The 10203-nt window shown below is 43.8% G+C and overlaps 1 protein-coding gene across 1 annotated transcript; it reads left to right on the top strand.

Annotated features, from left to right (window-relative positions):
* The first annotated feature begins 1279 nt into the window (after nucleotides 1-1279).
* On the top strand, nucleotides 1280-9498 carry LOC137326570 (EEF1A lysine methyltransferase 3-like). The gene is made up of 3 exons (XM_067991798.1): nucleotides 1280-1411; nucleotides 2426-2537; nucleotides 9104-9498. Exons 1-3 carry the CDS (start codon nucleotides 1280-1282, stop codon nucleotides 9496-9498), a joined length of 639 nt encoding a protein of 212 aa, XP_067847899.1.
* The last annotated feature ends 705 nt before the right edge of the window (nucleotides 9499-10203 follow it).

The following is a 10203-nucleotide window of genomic DNA, read 5'->3' as shown; positions in this document are numbered from 1 at the left end:
AATAAACAACCACGGAAGCAATTAATAAAATCCCTTAAGGAAGCCAAGTTCTCTTGAGCGGTTTATTGGTTCCCCAGTTTCTTTACTAAACATAATAAACGCAATCTACAATATATTAAATGTGCTATGTATGGTGGTCCCTCCTTATATGGGGATCACCCTTCTGTGACACACCGTCACACCTGAAACATCACATTCATGCCATGTAGAGCTCCATCCGCTCGAAAAGCTGTCGGTCCCAATACTCGCTAATTCATTACGAAGGAAGCTTTATTTGTCCTGACTTTCCCTGGGCTTAGCCACAGGTGAGCTATTAGTAAATTCAAAAATGTTGAGACAGAAAGTCTCAAAATCTATCCATCTTATCTTCCACCTAACCCCGCAGGGTTCTTCTGCTGCAACGCCACTGTGCTGCAAGCTCTGAGCTCACTGGCCGCCTCTGGGGTTTTTTATTTTGCCCTTTGGTGTCTCAGACATGCGAAGTCACAACGTTTCCCAGTCTCATGGCAGACTACAAAAGGGCAATGCCACAGGTGACAATGCTTAATTTCAGCATTTATCACACGCAAATCGCAGAAACAACGATTATACACAGGCATTTGGTAGTGAAGAGGATGAGAACATACTTAAAACAACATACAATCAGTTGACATTTTCTCTTCAACTCGCCTTTATTATTTTAATATATCACGGTCTCTTTGAACTCTTCTATTTAATTTCATCGGTTTACAAATTATACTCTCGCTCACTCACTCATTTTTAGATCAGCTTTCTCCTCTTTTTTATCGCTCCTTCACTTTGGGAATTGAGCGACTTCCCCTTCCGTCCTCTACACGTGCTCCTCGTCAACCTTGGCAACCCAATAAATTTAATTTAGTACCACACAGTTATCTGGGGTGTAAAGATGCCCAATAGATAAAGGTTTGTTTGGGTATGTAATGGTGTCACCGAGTTAAAAAGCGTTGCTCCTTGTTCGGATCAAGGAACAATGTTGGGCTCATGCTGAATTTGGTGGATTATTTTATTTGAAAGTTCTATCCATGTTAAAGTGGAGAGAGCTTTCCTGTGTTTTGCTGAAGGTCTTCCTGGGATATTCAGCGATTTAAAACGATTAAATTGTGCGCTGTCTTTCTATATCAGAGGTTTTTTTAACCGTCTTTCTTTATCAGAAATCAAAACTTGGAGTGGACACGTGGGGCTGAAACTGATCGAAATCCTCATCCAGGACTGGAGGGAATCTGCTTGGACATCAGAGAGGGTCCGTTCGAAATCAGAGAGGATGAGCAGCACCGGTGATCACAGTCCCTCTATAGACTTTGAAGAGAAACTGTATGAATTTAGTGGACACCCTTTAAAGATCACTACGTTTAAAGGAGCGTATCTTGGCGTTTCTGCTTTTGTCTGGGAACCTGTAAGTCTAATAGCCTGTTGCAAATGTATTGTTTGGATTTAAATGTAAATTACCTACCCACTGCAGCGCCTTTGCAATCTACCGCAATGATGCACGGTACGGAGGCGAGCATAACTCCAGGGTCAGCTACCGCTCTGATCCCGAAAAATCCCAGGCAGAATGGTACCAGACCCTTCGTGGACGGTTCCTCCACTTGAATTAACAGAGTAGATCTCCTGGGTTCCGTATAATAATGTTCGAGTCTGGGATCTTAAACTGTTGTGCGAGAGTCATCGCAACTGAGGAATGCTGCTTGTGATCTGAGAGTGCACATCTTCGACTCCACAGCTCCCTGTTAACAAGTATCTTCTTGCAATAATGCTGTGCACTAAGATTTCTGAAGGATTTCCACATCTCTGATCAACACGAAGGAGAAAGAGTTGCAGCCTGCAAGGCTAAAAGTTCGACGCTCCTTACTCGCTCTGTAATAATTATCTGCAAAGTGCAGCAACTGAAACACAAAACAATATCAAAAAAACTTCCATTTCGATAGCGCCTTTATCGATCTCGGGACATTCTGAATTGCTTTAAGACCAATGAAGTACTTGTGAAGCCCAATCAGTGTTGCAAATTAGGGGAACACAGTAGCCAATTTGCTCACTGCAGTGTCCCAAAAACAGCAATGAGATACATGACCAGATATTCTGTTTTAGTGACGTTGATCAAGGTTAAATGTTGACACGGACAAAATAGCTCTCTGGGATCTTTTACGCCAACCCAGGAAGGCAGACCGGGCAGGCATTTCTTTGATTTTTTTTAGACCCACACCCTTCCCCTTCACCTGAACCCAAAGGTGGGAAAGGTAACCTGCGAGCAGGACTCTGTCAAGACTACTCTGACCTGCCCACACGAAGGTGCCTTTTAACAACGACCCCACCTCGAGGAATCACCCTTTCCTCCCTCTTCCCACATTGTCCGAGTGATTTGTGCACCTTGTAAATTGATTCGCTTTAATAAGAGTGTGTTTTTTTTCAGGGGCTTGTCCTTTGTCGCTACTTTGAGGATGAGAAGATTAACTTTACTGGGAAGAAGGTGCTTGAACTGGGATCTGGCACTGGGATTGTGGGGATTTTAGCGGTGCTGCTGGGTAAGTTAACTCATCCTGCCGTTTTGATTTACGAGATAAAAATAAAATTGTTAATATTGTTGGTATTTATACAAACATTTGTATAAGGAGAGGACCGATGTTTTCTTGACAATGATTTGTTTGATTACACCCCACTTATACGTGCACCTTAGAAATTATATTGTCAGAGGCGTCTTCTCTGTTAAAGAGCCGGCACTCACAGTGCGTATCCTTACAGTTAATATTTACAGTGCATACCCTATAGTTACTATTCGTAGTGGTTACCTATATAAGTACTATTGGTAACGCATATCCCTATAGTTAATGGTCAGAGTGCTTACCCTTCTATTAACTATTGATAGTCCCCACCTCTTCAGTTACTATTCATAATGTATATTCTTATGTTTACTGTTTATGGTATTTAACCTTCCCGTTACTATTCATAATCCTCACCTCTATAGTAGAAAACGGGCCTTCGGCTTATGGATAGTACCCCCGCCTCTGAGGCCGAAAGGCAATCCTAATGAGTGGAGACTGGGCCGCTGGCTCCGAATTCTGGGTTAACATTCACCGAGATACTCGCATCCGGTCGGTGTAGGTGACTCCCCCTTCCCGCTCTATAGGACTAACCACCCTATCGGTTGGTATAAAGGTGGTTACAGCCATTAAAGGGGCCTTCATGTCGTGGCCGGTCAGATTATTAATCAGCCTGAGAATCCTTCCACTACTTCACACTATTCTCCAAAGGGAGAGTGTGAAGACATGAAAACTACAACCCCTATAGTTACTATTCATAGTACATATTCCTGTGGTTACTATTAGTAGTGCTTATCCCTGTAGTTACTATTCATGCTGCATATCGCTATAGTTACTATCGTTGTGCTTTCCTCCTGTTGCAATTCTTAATGGACATACCTATAGTAAACATTCACAATGCTTACACTTATAGTTACTATTCTTAATGCATACCCTTACAGTTATTATTCATAGAGCCCACTCTACAGTTACTATTCACAGTGTTCACCGCTGCAGTTAGTGTCCATAGTATTTGCCACTCTAGTTACTATTTAAAGTGTATATCGCTACAGTTATGATGTTTACTACAATAGTTAATGTTCACTCTGCTTACCCATTTATTTACTATTCGTAGTGCTTAGCATTCCACATGTTATTCATAGCGCTTACCCCTCGAGTTAATACTTATAATCTATAGCTACAATTACAGAGCTTACTCCAATAATTACTATTCATCGGACATATTCCTATATTCCCTATTCTATAGTTAGTATTCATTGTATTTACCCCTATAGTAACGATTTTTAGTTCATTGCGCCATAACTATTAGTCGTGATTACCCCTATAATCACTATTCATCTTCTTCACCTTTCCAGTTGCTACTCGCAGCGTATACTCCTAAAATGTCTCTTCACGGTACTTACCACTATTGTCACCATTCGCGATGAATCCCCCTGTAATTATTATTCATGATGGTTACCCCTATAATCAGCATTCATAACTTACCTCTATAGTTACTATTTATCGTGCATACTCATATAATAGGATACGACCTATAATTACTATTCATATTGCATAACCCTCTAGTTACTAGTCGTTGCGCATACACCCGTAATCCCTATTCATGGTGCATGCCCCTCTAGTTACTATTTTAGTGCATACCCCTATAATTACTTCTCATGATCATTACCACTATAATTAATATTCTTAGTGCTCACCTCTGTAATTGTTACCTGTAGTTAACCTCTCTAGTTATTATTGTAATGCATTCCTCTATGATTACTGTTCATAGTGTTTACCTCTATAGTTACTATTCGTAATGTTAACCCCTGTAATTACTATTGGTAGTCTTTCCCCTCTACTTCTCTATTTCTGGTGCATACTCCTATAAATATTCTTCTTAGGCCTTACCCCCATAATTAGTATGCATAACACTTACCCCTATAATTATTATTCATGCTGTTTACCCCTCTAGTTACTATTCGCAGATCAAACTCCAATAATTGCTATTGATGATACCCCTATCAATACTCTTCATGGTGCTTACCCCTGTAGTTACTATTTCCCTCCCACAATCTTTCAATCAGGCAATTACAACATGCTTGAAGTGAGTATTTCTAAAACAAACTATTCTTGCCACTGAGTAATTTGTTTAAAATATCCTATCTACAGCTACCCGACGGCTCTGAGAATTCATCCACTGAGTAACTGAGCCAAATGAACAAAGAAAATGATCTGTTAGCTGATTTCAGCCGGAGACATAGTCTTACAATTGGTGCTGGTGGGGCGCTATGGCTGACGGTGATCGGGGCGTTACAATTGGCAATGGTACAGCCGTTAGTTACAGTTGGCGGTGATGGGGCCGTTGTAATTGGCGGTGTTGGGGCCGTTGTAATTGGCGGTGTTGGGGCCGTTGTAATTGGCGGTGTTGGGGCCGTTGTAATTGGCGGTGTTGGGGCCGTTGTAATTGGCGGTGTTGGGGACGGTTTAATTGGCGGTGTTGGGGCCGTTGTAATTGGCGGTGTTGGGGACGGTTTAATTGGCGGTGTTGGGGACGGTTTAATTGGCGGTGTTGGGGACGGTTTAATTGGCGGTGTTGGGGCCGTTGTAATTGGCGGTGTTGGGGACGGTTTAATTGGCGGTGTTGGGGCCGTTGTAATTGGCGATATTAGGGCCGTTGTAATTGGCGGTGTTGGGGCCGTTGTAATTGGCGGTGTTGGGGACGGTTTAATTGGCGGTGTTGGGGCCGTTGTAATTGGCGGTGTTGGGGACGGTTTAATTGGCGGTGTTGGGGACGGTTTAATTGGCGGTGTTGGGGACGGTTTAATTGGCGGTGTTGGGGGCGTTGCAATTGCCGCAGCGCTAAAGTTGACGGCGATCGGCGTGTTACATTAGACGGTGATGAATCGTTACAATTCGTGTTGCTGTGGTCGTTACAATTGACTTCCGTGCTCTTGGGATACGAGAAGGAAATTCATCTCGAATTCCGGCTTCTGATACTATCCGGTGATCTCTGCTCCTTACGGGAAAAGGCCACCATTACCCACATAAACAATGATCGCTTCGAAAAAGTGTCAGAGCATAATCGGTCCTCCCTGGGCCCATATCCCAAAACGTAGTCAATGTTATCAGGAGAGGCGAGAATGATTAAAAGGAAAACTCTTGTCTTGTGGGACATATGTACAAGTCAGTGGATTTCCACATCCAGCAGCAGCACCACAGGAAATCACAGTGATCAACACAGGGATTGGTCGGGTCCAATAAACCCGGTACTCGTGTTACAGTAACAAGAGAAACGATGCAAAACATTATAGAATGACCAGGGAAGGAATCAATGGAATATTATTTAGGTTTAATTATGAAACCTATGTGAATCCATATTAGACCCAGACGCCAGAGAAAGGATCCAAGCCGGGAATCTGCGAATTGGGTGGAAATGGAAGTTAATGTTAGAATGAAGCTCCACCATTGGATGTCACTAGCACTTTCACTAATTGCTGCATTCTACCCGAACCTACGGGGCATTTCATCAGTGCTAAATATTACTGAGCCAAAACTCCCTGACGGGCTGGTCTCAAATTCTAAAAATTTGATCAGTTGTTTCAATGCTCTTAAGAATTTTCCCCGCAACTTTCGATGCACTTACTACATTTTTCAAATAACTGTTTGCATGAGAAGAAAGATTCGATTCGGGAAATTTACAACACCAGGTTATAATACAACAATTTTATTTTAAAATCACAAGCTTTCGGAGATTATCCCCTTCGTCAGGTGAATGAGTAAAAGATTCTCAAATCGCATATCTTACATTAGGCTGGGACAGCATCACACCAATCAAAAGGTGTCGTTGTTGTTCAAACAGGCCAGTCACGGAGAACAGCACGTCCCAGTACACTGGATATACATTGTGTCAATTACACAGACAGAAAGAAAGAGACCCAAATGGCAGAGAGAGAGAGAGAGAATATTAAAACACATAACTTTTTTTTCCCTTTTTGCTGGTGGGGTTACATGTAGCGTGACATGAACCCAAGATCCCGGTTGAGGCCGTCCTGATGGGTTCGGAACTTGGCTATCAACTTCTGCTCGACGATTTTGCGTTGTCGTGTGTCTTGAAGAACGCTGACCCGAAGATCAGTGGCTGAATGTCCTTGACTGCTAAAGTGTTCCCTGACTGGGAGGAAACCCTCCTGTCTGGCGATTGTTGCGCGGTGTCCGTTCATCCGTTGTCGCAGCGTCTGCATGGTCTCGCCAATGTACCATGCTCTGGGGCATCCTTTCCTGCAACGTATGAGGTAGACAACATTGGCCGAGTCACAGGACTATGAACCATGTACCTGGTGGGTGGTGTCCTCTCGTGTGATGGTGGTATCCATGTCGATGATCTGGCATGTCTTGCAGAGGTTGCCGTGGCAGGGTTGTGTGGTGTCGTGGACGCTGTTCTCCTGAAAGCTAGGTAATTTGCTGCGAACGATGGTCTGTTTGAGGTTGGGTGGCTGTTTGAAGGCGAGTAGTGGAGGCGTGGGGATGGCCTTAGCGAGGTGTTCATCGTCATCGATGACATGTTGAAGGCTGCGGAGAACATGGCATAGTTTCTCGACTCCGGGGAACTACTGGACGACGAAGGGTACTCTGTTGGTTGTGTCCCGTGTTTGTCTTCTGAGGAGGTCTATGCAATTCTTCGCTGTGGCCCGTCGGAACTGTCGATCGACAAGTCGAGTGTCATATCCCATTCTTACGAGGGCGTCTTTCAGCGTCTGTAGGTGTCCATCGCGTTCCTCCTCGTCTGAGCAGATCCTGTGTATTCGTAGGGCCTGTCCATAGGGGATGGCCTCTTTGACATGGTTGGGGTGGAAGCTGGAAAAGTGGAGCATCGTGAGGTTGTCCGTGGGCTTGCAGTAGAGTGAGGTGCTGAGGTGCCCGTCTTTGATGGAGATTTGTGTGTCCAAGAAAGAAACCGATTCTGAGGAGGAGTCCATGGTGAGTTTGATGGTGGGATGGAACTTGTTGATGTTATCGTGTAGTCTCTTCAGTGATTCTTCGCCATGGGTCCATAGAAAGAAAATGTCGTCGATGTATCTGGTGTATAGCGTTGGTTGGAGATCCTGTGCAGTGAAGAAGTCGTGCTCGAACTTGTGCATGCAAATGTTGGCATATTGGGGTGCGAATTTGGTCCCCATGGCTGTTCCGTGTGTTTGGGTAAAGAACATTGTGATCCAGGATGAAGCGGATGAGTTGTCGGGTGGTGTCTGGAGATTGGCTGTTGTTCGTGTTGAGTCCTGATGCTGTTGCAGCGATGCCGTCATCGTGGGGGATACTGGTGTAGAGTGCCGAGACGTCCATCGTGGTGAGAAGTGTTCCTGGTTCAACTGGTCCGTGGGTGCTGAGTTTTTGTAGGAAGTCTGTAGTGTCATGACAGAAGCTGGGGGTTCCCTGTCCGATGGGTTTCAGGATGCCCTCGACGTATCCAGAGAGGTTCTCACACAGGGTTCCGTTACTTGATACGATAGGACGTCCGGGTGTGCTGGCTTTGTGTATCTTTGGGAGGCAGTAGAAGTCTCCCACGCCTCCCACGTGGGATGAGAGCATGTAGGATGCTTTGAAGGTCTGGATCTTTCTTTCTGTCTGTGTAATTGACACAATGTATATCCAGTGTACTGGGACGTGCTGTTCTCCGTGACTGGCCTGTTTGAACAACAACGACACCTTTTGATTGGTGTGATGCTGTCCCAGCCTAATATAAGATATGCGATTTGAGAATCTTTTACTCATTCACCTGACGAAGGGGATAATCTCCGAAAGCTTGTGATTTTAAAATAAAATTGTTGGACTATAACCTGGTGTTGTAAGATTCCTTACATTTGTCCACCCCAGTCCATCACCGGCATCTCCACATCTCGATTAGGGAAGGCTAAGATATTGTTTGTGTTTAAAAGCGAGGGATGTGCATTTTGATTTAACAAATTTGCACTGAACAAGATATCTTTATAAACGCCAATACTTGTGGAGAGAAGTTAAATACAGCAATACTCAATTTCTGTTATCAAAGGGCAGCTTTAGGGTCAATCGGTTTGAGCCGGCCTGCAAAGGCAGACTGGTGGAATTGTAACACTGTAAAATTCCCACAGTCCTGAATGTTTCGACTTGAGAAAATTCACGCTAAATTAATGTGAACGGTTCCTTGCCCACTGCATGAAAAGGAAACAGACTGGTGCGATCAGAGAAGGATTGTTGCTCCCGGTCATATTTGGTAATGGAATGTGGTTTTGGAATGATCTGATTTCACCTGATCTTCCTGTGAAACCTACATTGCAGACAACGCATGTAGAACAGGCGCGTGTGGGTGATCTCAACTTACTGAATCCCCTTCAGGACATGTGCTCCGTACTCTGTGGGCCATTCTGCTTCTGTCTGGCTCTTTGGCTCAAGGCCACTGCGAATTGCCCAGAGAGATACCTTCTACTTAGAGAATTCTACTTTTATTTAATTTCCCATGACCAGAATGTGATTATTTATTCGTGCTGCGGAGAAATCATCGTGTAAATGTGTTGTTATTTGATTCTTTTTGCCAGGTGGAGATGTCACCATGACGGACAGAGCGTACACTTTGAACCAAATAGAACATAACGTGTCTGCTAACATTCCAGTCACCTCCAGACACCGTTCAAAAATCCGTGCCCTTCTTTGGGGTAACGATCAGAATAATTTTCCAACCGACTTTGATTTCATCCTCGGGTCGGACATTGTGTACAACCCATCGCAATTTCCGGGTCTTATACAGACACTGCTGCATATCGCCAACGAAAAAACTACCATTTACCTGTCTTCTAATGTGGATGCCAGAGAGGGGTCCGCCGATTTCCACGGTGTACTCCTGCCAAAGAAGTTTAACTGCGAGCAAGTTCATAAAAGCAGAAATAACTGTATTTACAAAGTGACCAAAAAAGCCCCAGGCGATGAGGACTAGTATCTGATGCAGAGACGGAGAGAGTGCGATCAATGTCTCACTGAACACCACTCAATGGATTCACTTTTTCAAAAGTCAGTTTGAATAAACATCTTCCTCATATTAATATATTTAACATATACTCCTTCTCCTAGAGGAGATTAAGAATTAACGATTCATCCAGTGTTTATATAAGTGAAAGCCCATAAAGGGAGTGAGTTTGAGGCGTTACTTTTCCTGGCACCGAATAGCTCACATATTCACTCCCGGACAGCTCACATACTCACTCCCGGACAGCTCACATATTCACTCTCGGACAGCTCACATATTCACTCCCGGACAGCTCACATACTCACTCCCGGACAACTAATATACTCAATCCCGGACAGCTCATATATTCACTCCCGGACAGCTCACATACTCATGTAGTTTAAATGTGAGTCACGTTAACAATATAAGGTCCCACAGTAGAAATTATTCGGTTCCATATCAATGATGAACGTGCGATCGTATTGGTATGAAATTCAGCCTTTCGATTTTTTTCGTGTTTAACCCTTTACAACAAATGGGCTAAACCCTTGGTTAAAGAGCGCACAAGGGAATTTCATACGAGGCGGCAATCTATTTGTTATCAATATTGTAAAAGGCATGTCAATCCTCTAATATTTATTCACTTCTGGGCATTCACGGAAAAAGTAAGTTTCAAACTGCTTTAACTGACCGATA

The sequence above is a fragment of the Heptranchias perlo genome, chromosome 10 (assembly GCF_035084215.1).
Source record: "Heptranchias perlo isolate sHepPer1 chromosome 10, sHepPer1.hap1, whole genome shotgun sequence".
Lineage (NCBI taxonomy): Eukaryota > Metazoa > Chordata > Chondrichthyes > Hexanchiformes > Hexanchidae > Heptranchias > Heptranchias perlo.
Note: the sequence above shows the minus strand (reverse complement) of the source record. Positions and strands in the feature narration are given on the sequence as shown.